Genomic DNA, 22,136 nt, shown 5'->3' with positions numbered 1-22,136 from the left:
GAGGTGGCGGCAGCAGTCCACCACAGCAGCGCCTCTTAAGAGCTCAGTCTGTGGCTCCAGTTTACTCCGCCCTAACCTCACACACACATGCACATACACACTTAGCAGGCAGCAACTGAGCCATTCACATCCATGCACGTATTACAAACTAATGGACTGAATCATCAGTTTGCTTACAATTCTCTTACCTATAACTTTAGTCACGTGATGTTTACTGTGTTATTCTGAAGAAAGCACATATCCTATAATGGATGATCTGTGTATGCTATATGCTCATTTACTGTAATGTATATGTATCTGTCACAGTAACTTGGTATCGTGTTAATCTGAGGTTCCTGGATGTTTATTTCTGGCTCTCACTCTTCCCCAATTACCCAATGAGAACTCTCTCTGATTAGGGGCCTCTAAAAGGAGCCCGTCTTCCTGTCATGGTTTACCCAAAAGGGAGGGATACTCAATGAAGCTCTGAATCACACAAACATGACTTACAAACAGCTAAGATGATAGTTTTGAATTAACAAAGGAACAAAAAAAATTTGGCCAGAATTTGGATTACAAGTAATTAAATATTTCCACAAATTGGTTGATTAATTTCACACTTTTCCTTTTGTAGGTTTTGTGTATGTTTTGTGATTTGGGATTTACAGTAATTGTTGACCTTAATACACCCACCTTGCATGAGCTGGCTGGGTGTGATTGCTGTGAACACGTCTTTCTAAATTGGCACTGAGGTTGGTTTTAAACCTGAAATACACTTTAGCAACAACAGTAGTAGGTTGCATTTAGCTCCAAAATTTCCTCATATGGCTCAGGCCCTGTTTGCAAAATGTAACTGCAAATACCAAACAAATGTAAGAAAACAGCTGGTGATGAGCTTCAGTCTTTTCCTAGAGAGCACAGTAAATAACTTAGTAGCAAACCTCAGCAAAAACACTTGATGCAGTGGTCCATGTTTAAATAAAAGGAAACTTTTATCCATTAATAATAGGAAAGTTTTATGTTTATCAAACAAACTGTAGCAGCTGTTATGTACACTTCTTTATATATTTTCTGTGATGACATTACATTTATCTGATGCTTTTATCCAAAGTGACTTACAATTGACTGAACACAACTTGAGTAACTGAGGGTTAAGGGTCTTAATCAGGGGCCCAAGAGTGGCAAGTTGGAAGTGGTGGGGCTTGAACTAGTAACCTTCTGTTTACTAGTCAAGTACCGCTACCAGTGCCCACATTACAAGTCCTGGGTTAAAAGACAAGGAGGTGCATTTCTGCTAGTAGTAAAGTTGAATTTGTGTTTAATGACAAACTATTCATACCCTAACACCATTGGGATTACATGTCATACACATAAAATGACATATTAACAAGCATTAACCAATCAGAATGAAATTTTGGAGATGCTGAGATTATACTGTATGCAAAATGCAATACAAATTCAAAAATATGTTTACTGAATGATTTGCTGTAGTATGTCTTGTGCAGAAGCTTCAAATCTCAAAAACATTTAAATGTTTGAATCTGTGGATGGACAATGGATTACACTGTTATTTAAGGTATCTGTTTTGAATGGAATTTGTTTTATTACACTAAAAATGAGTGTAAACATCCCTTGTGTCTTTTTTCACAATAATCCATATTAAATATTTGGAATTCTTTATGTTGAAACAATTATTTATGTTGAAATAATAGTGAATGAAACTGAACATTTAGATAGAGGGGTAGATGGGAAGGATAATAAGTATTGGAGAGAAGGAGGGAGGGAAGGCAGGGGAGAGTGTAGGTGCAGACCCAAGCTCTCTGGTGCACTCCCTCCTTCATTCACTTTCTACTGATCAAGGACTGATGTGACTCCAGTGTGGCAGCCAGGTGAGTGAACCTTTGCCTCTAATTTCACCTCTGCATGTCTGTCTCTTACTAAAAATGATCAGATGCAGCAATATGTGGGTTTTGAAATGTTTCAGAACATTAAGACACTTTGAATTCTTTGGCTTTTATTTTGGCTAAGACTAAGTGTACCAATACTTTAGTAGATGGTTTGTTTATTGGTTTGGCGCTTTCACTTACTAGAGTTACTTATATCTTCAGGCTTCTTTCCCCTGCAGTAATAGGTCGAATATGCTTTTGTTGCTTCAGCCAGTTATTTAAACTTTATTGGGACAGTTATAAGTAGAGATGCTTGTTTTACTAATTGTATTGACTTTACCTAGGATTCATACATGATAGTCCCCCGCCCCCCTTTTATTCAAATAGTTTCTATTATGTCATGGAGTCCATGAAAGCATTTTGGTATAAAGACTGGCCTTCTCAGTCTTTTGATCAATAAATACATGAGATTTATGTAGACATAATTACTCTGTTTTCGTAAATGACGGACATGATATACATTTACGCTTACCTGACTTTGCATTTACAAATATGATTACAAATTTTCCGTGTTACATTAAGATGAATATACCGTACAATTGTTTTTTTTCCCGTTAAACAAAGTAAACATAAATAAAATATCGAATAAATAGCATTGCCCCCCTTTTTGCTTTTCAGGAACGATACCTCGATACAGATATGACGCTGGGCCACTATCTTTATTTAACTTCTCTCGTCTTACTTTGCACTCACGCGCTCCCCCGGTCGTCTGGCAGATCAGCTCGCGCGCCAGCTGCAAAAGTCCGTTTAGCAGGAATTGGACGCAGAGAAAACGAAGGACGCGTCGAAGTCCTTCACAACAATACGTGGGGAACTGTCTGTGACGACGAAGTCGACATTAAATTAGCTATTGTTGTTTGTAGAGAACTGGGCTTTCAAACCGCAATCACATGGGCACACAGTGCGAAGTACGGAGAGGGAGAGGGTGAGTTGCAAGAACTAATCTGCAAGAACTAATTTTCTTTAGCTGTACACACCTGGACATACAAACATTAAAAAAATAAAAAATTATGGATTATGCTGCTTGGGAATTTAAAGTTTTTCTAACTGACATTGTTGGATTTATTAAGATTTGTTTACTGTAACGGCAATCGCCTTTAAAAATATCACAAACTGTTTCCACAGAAGCTTGAAAGCACGTCTGCTGTTCTTTACATTGACCTGACCTTCCCTATAATCTAAATTTAAGGCAACAATAAAGGTCACCACTAAACCAAAGCAAGTCACCACTAAACCAAAGCAAGTGTAACACTAGTTGGCAAGGCAGCACTGTCATTAAAAGTAAACAAAGGCTTCATTCAGCCCATCTAGCAAATATTGTTCATTCACTCAGATTCACGAGAACCCTAATTGAATCCCTTAAGTGTTGCTTTTAATTCTGCTGCCACTGCCTAACATCACATTTTGAGGCTTTTTTCCTAGTCATTGTGTCAATGATTCAACTTGTTTGTGTACATATGTATTCTTTGTTGTTTTCTCTGTCCATTCATAACACGCTCTTAACATGCTCGTAACTGCTACAGGCCCTATTTGGATGGATAATGTGCGCTGTAAGGGGTCAGAGAAAACTCTCAAAGACTGCAAGTCAAATGGATGGGGGATCCATGACTGCAAGCACGCTGAAGATCTGGGGGTGGTCTGTAGCCCTGAGAGAAGGCTGGACCAAGTGCATCCTGGAGTCACTATACGAGCACATGCTATTGCTCTTAGAACCAACATTACAACCTCAAACCGGTGGAAAGATATCTACTCCAGGCCAAGGTCTACTTCTTCTTGGCAGGGCAATGGACACCCACAAGACTTCTCAAGGCAGGGTCATTTTTCCAGACAACAGTTACATTATCCGGTAAGCAGTCAGGGAGACTGGCAAGTCTCTACAAGTCTTTAACGCAAGCATTATCTTTAGGACAAACCAGAGATTGGAATTACATCCAGTCAGATCTTCATCTTTGAGATGTATTTGAGTAGAAATGTTTATGAATTTGTTTAGTATTATTCACAAACATCATTGATAGTCTCAGCCATTCCTACAGATTTTGAGAGTATCATCAATTTCTGCTCAAAAATGTTGATGGTTTATTTTCTCAAAATGTCATTGTATTCATTCCTTTATATAAAGTGCTCTGTTGAGCATGCCAACATTGCTGACTTTTTAATTAAATGTTTTGCCAGATATCCTAGTAGTAACATCATCGGAGTAACAACATTATAAAACATTTCAGATTTTTTCTTCTTTTCTATTATTTAGTCTGGTAGTAAGGTGAGGATCGAAGAAGTTCGTCTGCGTCCTATTCTGATGGCTACCAAGAAACATGCACTGGTGACAGAAGGTGTTGTGGAAGTGAAGCATGCTGGGAGATGGAGGCAGGTGTGTGACAAAGGTTGGAGCCTGAACAGCAGCAGAGTGGTGTGTGGCATGCTGGGATTCCCGGATGCAGAGCAGCCCAGCATGAATACTTACAAGTAGGTCCTTCTTTTACTAAAGGCCGATATATGTTTCTTTGCTGACTTCTAGGGGATCTGATGCAAAGCTAAACCACTAAACATACAAATCCTCAATTGTTAATATTTGATCACTGTTTTATTTTTCACTAAGCAGGTATTACTGACAATGTCTAAGTTTATTCTCTGCACTACTATAAATTATTTTTGGTGGGCTTTATTTTAAATACAGGTCAGTTAATTGGTTTACTACAAAAGAGTGATGAGAATGGTTTTACTATTGTCAGTCAAGACCTTATTTGACCTTATTTGTTACTTTTGTTTATCAGGGTGGAATACAACTAAATTTATATTGGTGTGTTCAAATGGTTCATCATGATTAAAATACTGCATATTACTCCCGGCAATTGTGTGTCAAAGCTCCTTACATCCCATAAGTACTGCATTTCATTTTATTTATTTTTTATGTTGTATTGAATTAAACCTTATACTTGCACAGTTCTAGGCCTAACCTAGAATTCTGGCAACCAAAGCAAGATTGTAATATATATGTAATTATTTGGGACCATATTGGCTGATTTTAGTGCTTGACAGTGTACAGAAATTGGCATTTTGTGTTGTCATTTTTTATTAGAATCCCTAGCGATAATATTATAAAGTACATGGGGAGATTCTTGCAGATCTTTTGTTTGTCTTATCTCCTCCTTCCAGGCACCTCTTACAAACCTGAGCTTTCAATGATTAAAAGATCTCTCAAAACTTACTGATGATATCTACACTCCCAATTCTGGAGATGAAATGTCTGCCTTAAACCTTTAGGTCTCTGCTAAAAGAACTAATATCCCTGATGTTTGTTCTTCCACAGTGGCATCAGTTGTAAACCCCAAAAAGTCTTCTAGTAGAGAGAGCACCAGTTTGTTGCATCAGTGGTTTTAGAGACACTTGCCTTCATGACTTTTTTGCTCAGAAGCACAGTTGTCCCTTACTGTATGTTATTGCTGGCTGATTCTGTCACAATAACAGCAGATTTACAGTATTCAGCATGATTCCTTTCAGCATGATTCCTTTAAATGCCACACTTTTATATGAAATTTCTAAAACACAGATGTAGAATTAATTTATTCTAAGTGGGTCCTGTTTATTGCATTTGATGTTATGAGGACATGTCTCTGTACATATCAGTGGTAGTTGCTCACTCTTGATTACAGCCATCTTGAGTTCTGCAAGGACATCTGCATAGGTGAATTTGGTATTGAATGGAGTAGAATTTGATATGTTCACATTCCACAGCCCAGACAACTGTATCCAAATACTCATAGTATATGGTGGTTGTTGACAGCATGGTGGCACTTTGGATCCAAGTGTCATCTGAAAATTGAGGTGTTTGTTGTGCTATGTGCATGGAACCTTGACTGCTAATACAAGGGTTTCATCATTCATATTTCTTTTGATATCTCTATTTGAAGTTAGCAGTGGTGCTACATGTAAAATCTGATCCAATGTATTGTGAACAGTATGTTTTCAGTCCTATTCAAAAGAATAGTTTGTTTTGTATAAATCATGTAAATATGGCCACTGTACTTCATTTTTGTGTTCTTGGAAGAGGCAGAGATATAGTGAGAGTTGTATAAGGAAGTCACTTGGTGACATTTGAAATAAGCTTTTGAGCCCAAGTAGAGACTGAGAGGCCCATCTCAGTGTGTTAACAGGAATAGTTTGTGCTCTATTCTCTCTGACTTGCTAAAATATACATGTGTGCATATGTGAAAGTATGAGTACCAGTCTGGGGGAGTGTGGTGGCCTCAGAATCCTCTCTGAGTGCCACATGGACAGGACGTTTATTTTTAGGCCTTTAGAATGATGCGTTTGCTACAACTTAAATACAGGATAGCAGTGTAGCTGAGGAGGTCTGTTCCCTTACTCTCTCACTATGTTGAAGATGGTCTGTCTTTGAGGATTATTTTGTAGCCATCTTCTTAATAACAACTGTTTATACTTGCAGCTAAAATACATTGAAATTTACCAGCTGCTTTCTGAAAGTTTGAGCTTCAGGAGAGTTTAAGTTTAGACACATCAGTTTTAGCTTTGCTAGATAGTTTGAGGTGATTGGTTTATACCTTATAGCCGCTTTTGGTTTGTTGACCATCCTTGATTTGTTATGCCACTTTTAGTGACTTGTGATTGAGAAGCATTTCTGAAAACTCTGCAGTGCCACTGTTGGATGGCCCAAGTACACCATCTGAATCTGCTATAATCATTTTGGCAGAATTCACCTCATCTTTATTATAAAACTCACAGTTGCAACGTGACGGTGCCTTACACACATTATGTATAGTAGAGATGTGTTCAGATAATGCTTGACTGCATATAGACTAAAACAATCTTCTGCCACAAACCTCTGTCGTTTTTTTTCTTTTGAGGTTTTTGGCTTTTTTGGCTTATCTTCATTGTATAGTTTTAAGATTATGCATTAAGCAGCTAAGGAATCTGTCATAAAAACATGAAACTTCCATTTTGGGGCAAAAGATAATGACTGTATAGAGGGGAATATATTACATTTGATTGCTGCTAATGTTTTCCCTGTCTAAACTGGTTAGGTGCTGTAAAATCAGTATGACTTGAAATATATTTATATGGGTGCATATGGTCTGATGTTTCTTGGATATGTTTGACTGCTTCCACAGAATCTTATCCTTGGGGTAAAAAAATAAATCAGCCTCTTCATGTCTTTTCCGAGCATGACAACACTAGTTGCTCAAGTATGTGGCAAAGTGGTGTTTTGTCTAGAATTAGAGCTTACAATGATGGCAGTGACTTCTATGGTGGACTTTCTATGCAATCTCGATTGGGCTGTCCCACCTAGACAGTGAACTCACCCAGCCCTTAACTTTATCACGTTGTACGTTCCCTCTGGGACACTCCGCACAGCTGCAGACTTGGCCGAGACAGACAAGACACATTTTTATTCACGCACTCAGCGTCTTAGAGAGTCCAGGCTGCTCCGCCCCAGCCCTCCTGTTGGATGCTATACTAAAGATAATGTAATTACATGCTAAGGGTTGAGGATCTCTAAGATCTCATGTGAAGAGAAATAGGGTTCCCAATTATAGCATGACTCTATGGGCTGCTTTCTCAGCAGAAGATGACAGTGCCTGTCACAGTGGAGATTTGAAGACTTTTGAAGATGACAGTTTGGTTTAATTATCCTTTTGTTTCATTCACTTTAAAGCAAAGTATTATTTAAAAAATTTTGGTGATGAATTTTGTCTTCTATGTTTGTTGGCCCATGTTGCCTGTAATTTTGCTAGGTATCTCAATTTCATAAAGTGTACCATGTCTTTAATCCATCTTAAATACAAGCTTTTAAACTCTTCAGGGTTCCAGGCCTGAACCTACAGTCTAGAATCATATCATATGGATTTAGAAGAGTTAGACCTTTATTTCTTTGTTGATATTTTGCCATCTAAATATATATTGACTGAATTAAATTTATAGCAGATTTATGATTTTGGATAAGACTTTCAAATGAAATTATGATATGATTTTAACCCTAGGAGCATTCATCCTACATATAGCCCTGCTATTTTCAGTGCTGTTTTCAGGTAAAGTAAATGTTACCTATGAATACTACATTCAGGAAACTGTATGATATTGAGACAGCACAACCAACAATTCTTTACCAATATGAGATTTACCATGGTTGTCATAAGACAATAAATCTGTGGTCTCATGGTAGAAGTTATTAGTTCTGCTGAGGCAGTAAATTATGTGATATATATTTACCATCTCAAAGAGGACTTTTAACTGTCTTCGTGATAACCTAACAATGTGCTAGATAGACCGACCTCTCTGCAGCACCTTTTATATACTGCTATAAAATATTTCACAAATAACTTAAAATAACTTAAAATACTTTTGTCAAATTTCACCTTTAATTTTTCTGTTTGTATACGAATTAGTATATTTGTATACTAAATAATGATGAACATGCTCATCTGCGACCATGTAAAGAAGACAGAGTGTTTGAAACAGTAGTGTGATTGTTGTGTCAAAACAGACTAGCTGTTCCCTATCATTAAGTTTTGCTGGTTTAGTAGTAAACCGAGGGTGGACCTCTGAGACTAATTGCATGTGCAGGTGGGTATTTTAATGTCAGAAGCTGTCAGAACAAATTTCAAACAGACCACTACTATCTAAAGAGGTGCTTGAGGGACGCGGTAGGTTGAATTTTTCATTCATGTCCAGCTTTTCACATTTGTCCTGAAGCCACAAATCATACCAAGGTTTAACATGGCAGCTCAGTTAGCAAAGGAAGTACATTTAATGGGCTCTGAGACAATCCTCAATTCATTCCATCTGTCATGCAGAGTTCACAGTCATCACTTAGAAACATTTTGATCTGAGATAAACACTAAGAAAGCTGAGACTGAAATTTGGCTAGTTATTAAAATAAGTACACATCACGACATCTAAATATTTTAAAGGGTTAATTAAACTAAAAACCTCACAGAGCAAATACTAAATTTACAATAATCTCATCGTCATCCACAAGCCCAGGGCTACTGCTCTTTCTGTGTCTCTCTATTACTTTCTTGCTTGAGCATGAGTCAATGGAATTGCTGATGTAGCTTTGATCTGATTAACTTATTTGCACACTGTGACTTCTCATCCAGAAAAGTCAAGGTTACAATAAACTACAACTACACATGATAAAATACTGTGTGTATATATATATATATATATATATATATATATATATATATATATATATATATATATATATAGTCAATGATGGGAATATTTAATTAGATCAGATTGTGATTGTTTATTGCCTACTGTATCTTTGTGATGAGTGGTAAACTAAAAGAGGATGCCCTGGGAAGGATCTCTGTCTTGTGTACTGTTTGTGATCACTGCTTGTAGTTTGTATCACAAGTAGCCTTGCCGTACCCATTCCTGGATGCCAGTAGTACTCATTCTGCTGGAAATGACTGTTTCTTAAACAGCATTTTTGAAAATTTTCTTGGAATCCTGTACCAGTCAGAACCACTTCAAAGCATTTATGCAAAGCTTCAAAATCTCATCACTCCTTTATAACAAAAGTACAATATTGTAACTTTGTTGAGATGGTAACATATCTTGGCAAACTGAGGGTTTAAACTGAAACTTACCATATGAAATAGCACATTTTTATGTCATCTGTTTGCATGAAGTTTGCATGAATAGTCACTCTGCATAGCCACAGATTTTACTGTTTGCACCATACAGTTTACACACTCTTACAAGTCCTCACAAACCTACATGAAAACACAGGACTTTTGAACTGCAGCAAAAATACCCATAATGAAAGCGTGTTACTGGAATGGACTTTAAGAGGACCAATGACTTCCTACTGTAACTGTCTGTTTACCACAAACCCACATGTGAATATTTATATTGGGCATATATTTATCCATATACTCTGTGTAATCTCAAAAACATGGATGACTGAGTTGTTGTTGAGGTTTTTTTTATTTGTTTTTAATTTATTTTTATTTTAAGTTTTAAAAAGATGCATTTTTCAGTAATATCCATGTTTTACCCTTACAGAAAAATATGGGATGAAAAAATTAAGGACCCATCAACCAGGTATCAACTGTTACAGTTTCTGTTTTTTTATTAAATATTTATATCATTTTGTATTGTAAATAATTACCTTAATTGACTGACAGGAAGTAAATGTTAACATAAGAATTTCTGAGTCGCTCAGTATTAGGTCATATCACATCTGCAGTACCACAGAATTGTGCTTTGTGCTGTAAAGATTACCTGGCCACACCACTGAGGTGTCCTAGCATAACATTAAGTCACCTGCTGCAGTTTCTTCCCTCTCCCTGCAGGCTGAGTTTCATGGCCAGAAAGAAGAGTTTCTGGGTGGAGAAGGTGCATTGCCTGGGTACAGAGTGCAGCCTGGCAGAGTGCCATGCCCAGCTGTCCATCCCCCGCAGTGCCGGCCCCTGTAGGAACGGGCACCATGCTGTGGCCCGCTGTGTACCAGGTCACCAGTTCTCACGCCTGTCCTCAGGGAGGCCTCAAGCCCCACACCCTGTTGAGGTAAATGAACATTGCACCTGTGAATAATTAAAGCACAGGGTCAATTCATGCATGCATTTTCCTAATAGGATGGGTACTTTTATTTCAGTGAAATAAAAATCCTGAATGATACATAGGTGATGCATGAGAATGTTTGTGCCTCTACATGACATTTAGTATGCAAGTAATAACAGTCAAACATAGAGACCCCTGTTTATCGTGTGTCATACCTTTTCCCTTCTCACAGCTAGTGGTGCGTCTGAAGTCAGGGCCTCGTTTGGGGGAGGGCAGGGTGGAAGTTCTGCGTGAGGGAAAGTGGGGAACTGTGGTGGATCATCTTTGGGATCGCATCTCTGCCAGTGTGGTGTGCAGAGAACTGGGCTTTGGTACTGCCAAGGAGGCCCTTACTGGAGCATACATGGGCCAAGGTGAGATACAAGGCTATTTGTAAAAGTAATAGTCAGGGCAGTTTATTAGATACACCTACTCAATAACTGTACTTATTAACTGCCAGTCCCTTTTTTGGTCGGTTATATGCACTTAGAGGTTAGACTAATTGATGGTAACTTGTCTTGTTCCCTGCTGAGTTGTTTCTAATAGTCTCTTTCCTGATTAACATACTTAAAAGCAATGGGCAGGTGATGTTATGCTATATTCATAAGTGTGTTCATAAACAGTTATTGCAAGTGCATTCAGAGTATAAATGCATATTAAAAAGCATCCAGATGATACCTTCCCTTTGGTCAAAACTAGGTCGTTCACAAAGGTCTCACACATCCATTTACATTACAGACAAAGCACATGCAAGGGCATATATACATACAAAGTAGATCTTTATTCTATGTTTAAGGTTGGCAAGAGAGGGACAGGTATGTGAGAGAAAGAAATGGCCAAATCAAAGACAGGTCACAATACTTAACATATTATACACATACTACAGTAATCACTCACCATAATTTGGAAATGAGCTTTATGAGTTTATTTGGTCAGGGTTTGACCCATCAGTGTAATCAAGACCAGATTTAAATACCCAGTTTGTTGCAGTCTTGTTGTGGAACTGGATATTTCCGATTTTCTGAGAAGCACTTGTCTGCACACATGATCACTATCCATTACTAAGTGTAGGCCTGGCTGGAACAGCTATGGTTCTGTTACTAAGCTTTAAGCCCAGCAGCTTTGCTAAATATGGCCAGACAACTGGGGATCAAAAGTGATTTCCATTCTTCTGTGCTCTTTAGACATTTTATATTCATGGGTAATTTTCCTACTACAGCTGAGACCACAAAGCATATTTTGAGTGGAAAGTAACATAAATTAGAATTGCAATGATAGAACAAGACTATTCTGCGTGAGACATGCTGAGATTCATACACTGTGGTTGTCAGGGGGAAAAGTGGTCTTTAATGATGGTGTGCAGGTTTTCTGTCTTTTCTTACAGAACAAAGGTCAGGAGTGAGAGGATTGTTCAAATTTCATCTCTGATGCATCTGTGTTTGAAAACGGTTTGCCATTACCACAGTGATGTTAAATTCCTTCTACGCTCACAATAGGTGTTGAGTACAGCATATCGCATTGAAGATCTGATAGCGGTATGATTTAATGGCACTATTTTTGCATATGGCATGATAATCCAGTTAGTTAATGAGTGATACTGAAAGCAGTGTGGGCAGTAGAAGCTTCATCCAAAGCCAGGACCTCCCAGAGGATGAAAGTGAGACTTTTTGAGATGTGTTCTTGGATGACTTGTGATATAGCAGACTGGTTTTACATCTGTGAATTCAGACAGGATGAATATCTGTCAACAGTGACTCTCACCTGACTTGCCTGTGTTCACCCCACACAGAAGTGAAGAATAATGCAGGGGGATCTTTGCATGCAGATCTAAACTCCTTATTTTTAACTTCTATAATTGTGTGTTACACAATTATAGCTTTATTTCTTATACTTATGAAAACAAACAAATGAAAAAGACCAAGAAAACAGACTGCAAAAAAAAATAAAAAATAATAATTTTGTATTTGGCTCAGAGAAATATGTCTTATGTGGTAATGTCGTATGCTACTAAAATGGGATTATAGACACCTGATTGAGGAAAAACGCCATTAAGGTGGAATTTATATGCTTTTTTGGAATTCAGAATCCAGAATTAGTTTTATTTGTTTGGTATATTGCACATAAAAGGAATTTGTCTTGGTGAGTGAACATGTGACATACCAAACAGACTGACACAGTGGACTCTTTGTAAATGTAAAGACTGTACAAAGTTGTTAATTCAGTTTATTGTTTTGTGAAAATGTTTAATGACATATGTCACTAAAGTCATTTCTTTTCGAAAGTATGGCACCTGACTATCACACCTATATGTGCTTGTTGGACATCCAATTCTAAAACTATGGGCATTAACACAGAGTTGGCATCACCTTTGAAGTTATATCAGCCTCCACTTTTCTGGGAATGTTCTGTATTTCTTCTGTATTTCTGAGAATTGTGTGTATGTGTGTGCCCAATTTGTACCCAATTAGTAAAAAGAGCCTTTGTGAAGTCAGCCAATGATGTGGGACAAGAAGGGCTGGCTAGCAGATGACATTCCAATTCATCCCAAAGGTTAGGGGTGGTTAGGGGTTAGGTTAGGGGTGGAGGTTAGGGCTCTGTGCTTACCCAGTTCTTACCCACCTTACTCATCAAAGCAGGTCTTTATGGAGCTTGCTTTGTGAACAGCAGCACAGTCATTCTGTAAAAGAAAACTTGTTGTTAGCATATAATTGACTAAAATGTCTTTATATGCTGTAGCAATAACATTACCCTTCACTGGAAGCCACAGATTTTACTGTTGGCACTGTGCATCCTGGTACGTGTGCATTATCCTGGCATCCACCAAACCTCGATTCATCCATTCGACTGTCAAGACAATGAAGTTTGATTCATCTCTCCTGAGAACACATTTCCACTGCTTCAGAGTTCAGTGGTAGTGTGATTTATACCATTCCAAGCAATGCCTGGCATTGCACACATAGTGATCTTGGGTTGTGTGCAGCTGCTGCAACACTGAAATCCATTTCAAGCTCCTGAAACAAAGTTGTGCTGATCTTGCTTCCAGAGGCTGTTTGGACTCTGTAGTGAGTGATGTAACAGTATAGGTGATTTACATGCTGCGTGCTTCAGTACTTGGTGACCCCATTCTGTGAGCATTACCTACAGATTTGTGGCTGAGCTAGTACTGTTCCTATTCATTTCCATTTCATAGTAATAGCAACATTTCACAAACTTACTTGTAGCAGAAGTAGCAATGTATGATCGCCACTGTGGCCATTTAGGCTGGAATTTATACACCTGTTAACATTGGGTATGGCAAAAACACCTTTCCACATTATTTTTTTCTTTTTGGCGACAGTGTTCATGAAAAAAAAATTTCTCTCTCTCTCTCTGTCTCTCTCTCTCTCTCTCTCTCTCTCTCTATACACACACACACACACACACACACATATATATATATATATATATATATATATATATATATATATATATATATATATATATATATATATATATATATATATATATATCTCATCAGATGCCAAATTACAGGGACAATGTATGAGTGTCTATTTCCTGCTCCAACCAGTGGTATATTTCTGTCACTATATGTAATTTTCTCACTGAGGTATACATCCAAATGAGCCCTGTAAGCTGAAACCAATATCTTATGATTCCTTCAATGGTTAAATGGTTTCCCAGAACTATGACAAAATTGGGCACTGGGTAGGACTTCATTTACATAGTGTGGTTATTATGTTTGCTCCAGTAGCTAAACAGTTGGTGAAGTTGGTCTGGTTATAAATGGCCTTTTGATGACTTTTAACAAAACATACCATACTGTACCACACAATATAAGTCAGCTACTTTTCTCCATAACTACTCCACAAAGATTCAAACAGCATTTCCTCAGAGTTACCTCAGAAGCACACAAAAGATAAGGAATATATGTCATTTGACCTCTCTGACATTAGTGGTATTCATACTCATTATGAGTTTAGCTCTTACTCATTTTTACCACCGCAGTCCTATGATGTTACTAGCTCCAGGGTTCTGAACGTGAGTCTGTCTACCCAGACAGACATTCGCCTTTAATGTTATTCAGGTTGCTATGTGAAATACCATGACTTTTTCTTTGTCTTCAACTAGCATGTAGTATTTGCATGTTTAATTAGGAAACCTCTCATCACCATTATTTAAGTAGCAATGCATCCTATAAATAAAGTCTCAAGTTACACAGTTAGTGGAGCTATCTAATACTGTATGTCATTGCAGTTAATAGAAGCTTTGAACACAAAGAAAACTAGTGATTATGGTATTTTTTACAGGAACAGGCCCAATTCATATGAACTCAGTACAATGTACAGGAACAGAGCGTTCCATATTGGATTGCTTCTTCCAGGAAGTCCAGCCCTGGACATTCAAGCACACTCAAGATGCCTGTATCAAATGTAATGTTCCCAAGACAAGCATGCAGAATAAAGTTAGTACATTCTTCCACAATTATGAAATTGGTGGCAAAGAAACCTAAATTAAAACAAACAACTATTAGACATTCAAAAAAAGGAATTTCCAGTGATTTTTGGGTATCAAACCAATGTTTTCTCATTTAGAATAGAGATGAGGATCATAATTATAAGAGATAATCATATTATGTAAACCCTTTGTATTTATCATGGGTATAGAAATAGAACTTTTATTTAATGAAGCTTAGAAATAAATAAATAAATAAAAACCTTCTGCATAACAAATTATGGAAGCCAAAGAACTGCCATCAGCAGTACTTTTAATGTGCAGGCCTTTTTAAATCAAGACCTTTAAGTCATTCATTTAAAATTCTATACCTTATGTAGTATTTATGTAAATATGTCTGTATATTTAGTAAGACATTTAAACTAAAGAATAGATGTCCATATCACATGCACAACTGTGTGTATGTGTACTGCTTTAATTGTTTACAGTAATTCATAGTGTAAATATGTGTCCATAATTCTTCTCTGGTTTTGTGTATGTGTGTATCAGGTACGGTTAGCAGGGGGCAGAGAGGCAGCCGAAGGCCGTGTAGAAGTGCTCATGGAGGTGGGGGGCAACAAGCGATGGGGATCAGTGTGCAGTGAGAACTGGGGCATTAATGAGGCAATGGTGGTCTGCAGGCAGCTGGGCTTCGGGTTCGCTGCACGAGCCCATCAGGTGAAAATACATTTAGCATAGGGCACTGCTCAAGAATGTACTAGTTTCCAGTATGCACTGAATGTGTCACTTGTTTTATTTTCTCTAAACACTGCCTCAATTACATCTCTGTGTGACGTGCGTTGTGTGTGAACATACTGTCCATGTTTTAAGGGGGGAGAAGGGTTTAAGCACATAAGCTTCATACAGTAGTTGTTCTGTGAAGGTGAATGGGTGGGACCATAGGACATAGGTTACTAGTAAATAGTGTATTTTAAGATGCAAAATGTATATTTAGTGAGGTTTTTGGAAGTTTACAATAAATGTCTCTCTGTAAGGGCATCTAAGTAAGCAGAATAATTTGTAAGTTCAAACCTCTCACATCTCACACTGAGATGCTTTTAAATTCAATGCCTAATACTAATCCTACAACCCCAGTTCAAAAACAGTGGGACAGTATGGAAAATAATAAAAACAAATAAGAATGTAAATTCTATTCTGTCTGTACTACATTGAAAGCATGACAAGACATCTGATGTTTATTTAATTTAACTGTTTTTGAAAATATATAGCTACTCATTTGAAATCTGATTACTGCAACATGCTCCAAAAAGGTTGGGACAGTTCAAAGTTTACCTTTTCACTTTTTATTTTTTAATAACACATATACGACACATATTTGCTATAAAATGCGTGGATGTTCCTGAAAAGATATTTGGAGCATATGTTGTGTTAATGATGCCCTCACAGATGTGTAAGATATCCATGCCATGGGCACTGATGCACCCCCATGTCCTGACAGATGCAGAGGTTTACTGAAGTTTCCTCAAGCCTATCTCATAATAGCCATTACAGTTACATGGCAGTTCTTAACACGGTGAGATCTGAGGAATCCGAGATAACACACAAGGAGAAGTGGATTTTGGCCTTGCCCTTTTTCGCAATGAGATTTGACTGGATTCCTTGAATCTCTTAGTTATATTGTGTACTATAGAGGGTGCAAGGCCTAAAACCCTACTGATTTGTCTGGGGGAAGGTTGTTTTGCTGGATTATGTGCGCATCTGTTGGCAAATTGGAGAGCCTCTACCCATCCTTACTTTCAAGAACTATATATATATATATATATATATATATATATATATATATATATATATATATATATATATATATATATATATATATAATTGCCTCACCTCTTTAACATCACCTGTTTAACATCACCTTGTTACTACATCTTGTTACATTGTTATTGGGCTTAAGAAGCCCTAGTCTTAATTTTTTGGAAATTTTACAATTTTAGAATGAATTTAAAAATACAATTAAGTTGATTAGGTAAAACATGAAATCTTTTGTCTTGATGCTGTTTTTGTTTGAACTTAAAGTAAATTTACAAATGACTTTTTTCTGTTTATTTGCATTTCATTGACTTTCCCAACTTTTCTGGAATTGGGGTTGCAATACAAACACTATGATATGTATTAGGCACTTAGGCACTTAGCTATTTGAAATTTTTAACACATACTATATAACTCTAACTGGACCTACATTTAGCGTATGCGTTTCTAATGTAAAAATGTCACTCTTAATGTCACAATTAAATGCATAGCTGCAAAATCATTAGCATGCCATGCTTCCTATGCACAGGACACATATTACTGGCCAGGAGACCCTGATGCCCAGGAGGTGCTGCTGAGTGGGACTCACTGTGTGGGCACGGAACTGTCCGTCCAGCACTGCCGTCGCAACAACTATGTCCACTGCCCTCGTGGAGGAGGAGCCAGAGCAGCTGGGGTCACTTGCTCTGAGAGTGAGTGCTGGTCCATCAGAATCAATCTAAGTGATTTAAATGAACAATGCCTATGCAACAAACTATGCAGAGATGTATGCTAATATTTATATCCTTTTGGTTTTAGTAGATTGTTGATTAAATCATCATATCATCACCAGTTTATTATTGGGACCTGCCTCGTATATAAGGCATTATTATTATAACAAATGAATTAGCCTACCATCTAGAAGCTTATGAAAAGAATTTTATTTGTAGCAAATATTGTAAATCTGTTAAAGATATCAATTATAATCTATCATTATGTTTTAATGTGATTAATCCAACATATTAAATCTAGAAACAGTATCAGCATCTACAGACATGGACAGATAAATGATCAGTATTAGAATGTCATAACATTCCACCCCTACTACTTATGGAACTCTAGAGTCCAATAGTGACCAAAATGTGAAGAAAGTCCTGTTACTACTATCTTAGTCCATTGTTCCACCCACTCTAGCTGCCCCTGACCTGGTGGTGGATGCCCAGCTGGTACAGGAGACGGCATATCTGGAGGATCGGCCACTGCACCTGCTCACCTGTGCCCATGAGGAGAACTGCCTGTCCTCCTCAGCCAACCGCATGAACTGGCCCTATGGTCAGCGACGTCTGCTGCGCTTCTCCTCTCGCATTATGAACCTGGGGAGGGCAGACTTCAGGCCCCGTGCATCCCGAGAGTCCTGGACCTGGCACCAGTGCCACAGGTGAGTTACAGCGCACAGGACAGAAGCCTACTTATGAAATGGTGCTATGCAAATGTTTTCCTTATGAGGTCATGGATTTTCAAGGTAATGAAATGGAACTAACCATTTGGTGCAAATTTGGAGGGTGACATAATGTGATGTCAGGCCCCTGGATGTCATGAACAGGATTTTGATAAAAGCGGAATAGGGTAAACTGTTAAGTTCTGCTTATTCCTCTAACTCTCTTACAAGCACTCATTGTTAAGTGGCTGACATTTTTAATCTAGACCACAAGTCAACTCACAGACTGCTGAGATGATGCTCAGACTTTGTCTTTCTTTCAGCTGTTATGGGAATGAGTGCCATATATTTATTGTTAAATGCCCATTTGCCTATATTATTTCACTTGGGGCAGATGGACATTAGCTTTTTCCTAATACATACATTCAAAGTTGCAAGTGTTTTGACCAAATCTATATTTATTACTTATTTTTTGAAAATAATTGCAGCCTATTCTGTGGGAACAAGGCAAGCTGTTGTGGAGAATTTGGGTTCTCTGGACAGTCCTGTACTTTCTTAAATCAACACTGCAAAGGCTTGCATTTCAAAGCAGTTCATTCAGACAACTTGAATAAACAGAGCTGAAAACATGACCCAGCCAGGGCACCAACAGCACTCTGTAAAGGTTGTTGCTGTGTCAGCCAACACCTTCATACTGGAGCAGTGAGGTCATTCAGTAGTATGCCATAGGGACTCACTGTTCTCTCTTTCTTCACAATCCAACTGCACTTAATTGCAAGCTAAGGTGTTTCTGAAGACACATTTACAATAAGTGAATTCAGTAACTCTACATACATTGTAGCAAAAAGACTGTTCAGTTATCCTTAGTGACAAAGACTGTGATTGTGTATTCACAGGCACTACCACAGCATTGAAGTGTTCACACATTATGACCTTCTCACACTGAATGGAACTAGAGTGGCCGAAGGACACAAAGCCAGCTTCTGCCTGGAGGACTCATTTTGCCCTGAAGGTAAAACCTGATTCATCATTTTTCATGTAAAACAGAGAGGGCAGTATATAATGTTAAGAGATTTAGCATCAGAGAGCTGATATGGCTATGAGGTTAACCACACACACCCTTTCTAGGGCTTTATAAACGCTTTTCCTGTTACAACTACGGAGATCAGGGAATTTCTGTGGGCTGCTGGGACACGTATCGCCATGATATTGACTGCCAGTGGGTAGATATCACAGATGTTAGGCCTGGGGATTATATTTTCCAGGTACGTATTCTCTAATAATTTTATTATATTTCTATTATATTTCTCTGATGTGATATTTGTATACTGTTGTTTGAAGTCAGCAAAGTTTTTAATTTTCTAGCCATGTCTTTTACAACTCCACAACTAAAAACCAGCAGTGATGGTACTGCCTGTAAAAAGTAGACCTCCTGTCATTTTGCAGCCAAGGCAGCCTCTATCTCTCATTACATTAATTACATGTTAATTATGCAGATCATTTTGGGTATCACCATAAAGGTCAGCACCTCCAAGCCTGGGGTTCTTTTACCCCACTGGTACTTGCACTGTAAAATCGCAAAGACCCACCTAATTTTTTAGACCTGCCCATTTTTTACACTTCCCAGCTGTGAAAGAGGGGACCTTTGTTTTAATTATAGTGTACCTATGTGCCATGAACATTTTTAAAGACTTATTTACCCAAAATGGCTCTATGATTGAGCACATTTATTTTAAGTATGTTTTTCAGATGCTAATTACAAACTGCCGTCATGATGTAGTTATTTGTGGCAAAGCACAGTGTTGTGGTAATGTACAAAGTTCAGGGAGCCCATCTGATCACATGTATCCACATACCAACAAATACCAACCAATCCAGACAAAGACACTGATCTATTCTGCTGTGGTTACACATTGTGGGTTCAATGGATCTTAGAATGCAGATGGTTTATACTTAAATCAGAAGGAAAATCAGGCATTCATTTTTTTAAGCTGTTTGTTTTAATTACATAGCTGCATACCAAAAATAAGAAAATTTTAACATTACCTCTTCAAAGGGCAGAAAACACAGAAGCTCCACTCTATTAGACAGGGTTAATTGTGTACGGGGGAATTTATTCTGCTTTTACAAGCACTCTTTTTGACTAAAACACATTCCACTATAAGAGAAGACCATAGTTGCAGTCTTGACTGAATGTCATGTAATTTTACAGAAAGAAAAACTTGTTTGTGAATTTGTTCAAAACACAATTTTAGGATTTCATTTTCCTTTACTGGATGCAACCTGCATTTAAACTGCATGTAGTTGACGTTAGAGTAGCTATTAAGAAAAATGTTCCTCTGTAGTTGTAACCAAAATTGAACAAGTTGTACCAGCAATTTCAAAAAGTACTCTAAAAATATACTTTGTTGGCTTATTATGCATTGAATAACATAGCTCAGATAACAGATATCCTTGTGATTATTTTCAAGTGATACCACTTTGCATGCCTTTTGGCTTGCAACCATGAGGTTCTTTGTATGCTGACTGACTAAGGTGACATAACCTTTCCATAGGAGGGTTATACCATTCTCTTTGATGGTACAGAGTGCTGAAACATATTTCTTCTTGCCTCTGTTTCATTCCAATGACAGGTAGAAGTAAACCCATCCCTGGACATGGCAGAGTCAGACTTTATGAATAATGTAATGCGCTGCAGGTGCAGATATGATGGGCACAGAATTTTCATGTACAGCTGTCATACAGGTAGGATCCACATGATTGCACACAGACACACAGCTAAGCCCACTCACAAACAAAAACATGTTTGCATACTTCATTCTCATGAGCTTCTCTGATTCCCCTTGCACAGGCGATGCTTACAGTGCTGAGATTGAAGACTTGTTTGAGCATCAGCGCCAGATCACCAATAACTTCATCTGAGCTGAGTGAAGAGTGTATTGTGAGGATAGCGTCTGCTGGGGTGGCACTCAGGAAAATGACCTATATTACACCATAGACTTTGAATAAAATCTCCTTTTTACTGACCCTAAACACATCTACCTACACCTACTGGAGAAGGAAAGTTGCAAGACTTTGCATCTAATGAGTGGACAGACATAAAATGGCATGAAATCTAGTAGCTGATTAGGCCGCACCTTACTGACTGATTAAATGTCTTACTTTATATCGTTAGGCCAGTTGTTTTGAGAATACATTCAATAAGATTTATTAAAAATTACTGGGAATTTTTGTACAGTTTACCGGCTGGTGGATGAAAAATTATGAGTGCAAGTAGTTTTACCTCTCATTAATTTGTGAATTTGCTTTTTAAACAAATACTAGTATACAAGTACTGATTTAGAGATTAAGATATTTTTGCTGGATTTGAGTGCAATTCAATTCTCTTAAGTTTATCCAGGTATTATATTTCTTTACAGGTGAGTGGATATTTTTAGAAAAGTTTCAGTTGTTTTCTTTGAGTGATGCACTTTATTTATTGACCATCAGTATTCTTGTAGAAATTACCCAGGGATCAGTTTAGTGATCTTTCTTTCTTGACTTTCTTCCTTGAATTCTTTCTTACTTGACTTCTTGACTTATTTGGTATTTATCCCCTTATATATTTTATACTTTGTTCTGGTTAATTGCCTTCTGTTAATGAATACCTGATATTCTTGAAGTGGTTATATATTACAGTATGCATTGTTCAATTTGTGCTGCTGGTTAATTTATTTTAATACTTCATTAGCTAAACTAATTTCATTTTAATGGAGGCAAGTTTTTAAAAAATTGTTATAATAATGTTTAAATTCAATAAGCATATATACTATATGGTTTTTTGCTTTAATTCTAAAATATCTGGAATCTTTGTAGTGCACCAACTCAGCAGAAATATGAAACTCTTTCAGCTGGTGGAAACACCTAGTTGTAAAGCAAAATTTAGAGCATTGTCAGAAACAGTGTGAAAGAAGAATGTAAAT

General features: G+C 37.5%; 1 protein-coding gene across 1 annotated transcript; it reads left to right on the top strand.

Moving 5' to 3' along the window:
- Positions 1-1,835: 1,835 nt before the first annotated feature.
- Positions 1,836-21,919, top strand: loxl4 (lysyl oxidase-like 4). The gene is made up of 15 exons (XM_027018493.2): positions 1,836-1,868; positions 2,544-2,850; positions 3,449-3,771; positions 4,174-4,388; positions 9,957-9,995; positions 10,247-10,460; positions 10,687-10,867; positions 14,801-14,955; positions 15,495-15,662; positions 17,287-17,449; positions 17,931-18,174; positions 19,071-19,186; positions 19,303-19,439; positions 20,808-20,919; positions 21,026-21,919. The coding sequence occupies exons 2-15, from the start codon at positions 2,565-2,567 to the stop codon at positions 21,094-21,096; spliced, it is 2,424 nt and encodes an 807-aa protein (XP_026874294.2). The 5' UTR covers positions 1,836-1,868; positions 2,544-2,564; the 3' UTR covers positions 21,097-21,919.
- The last annotated feature ends 217 nt before the right edge of the window (positions 21,920-22,136 follow it).

This window comes from Electrophorus electricus, chromosome 11, assembly GCF_013358815.1.
Source record: "Electrophorus electricus isolate fEleEle1 chromosome 11, fEleEle1.pri, whole genome shotgun sequence".
Classification (NCBI taxonomy): Eukaryota; Metazoa; Chordata; class Actinopteri; order Gymnotiformes; family Gymnotidae; genus Electrophorus; species Electrophorus electricus.
Note: the sequence above shows the minus strand (reverse complement) of the source record. Positions and strands in the feature narration are given on the sequence as shown.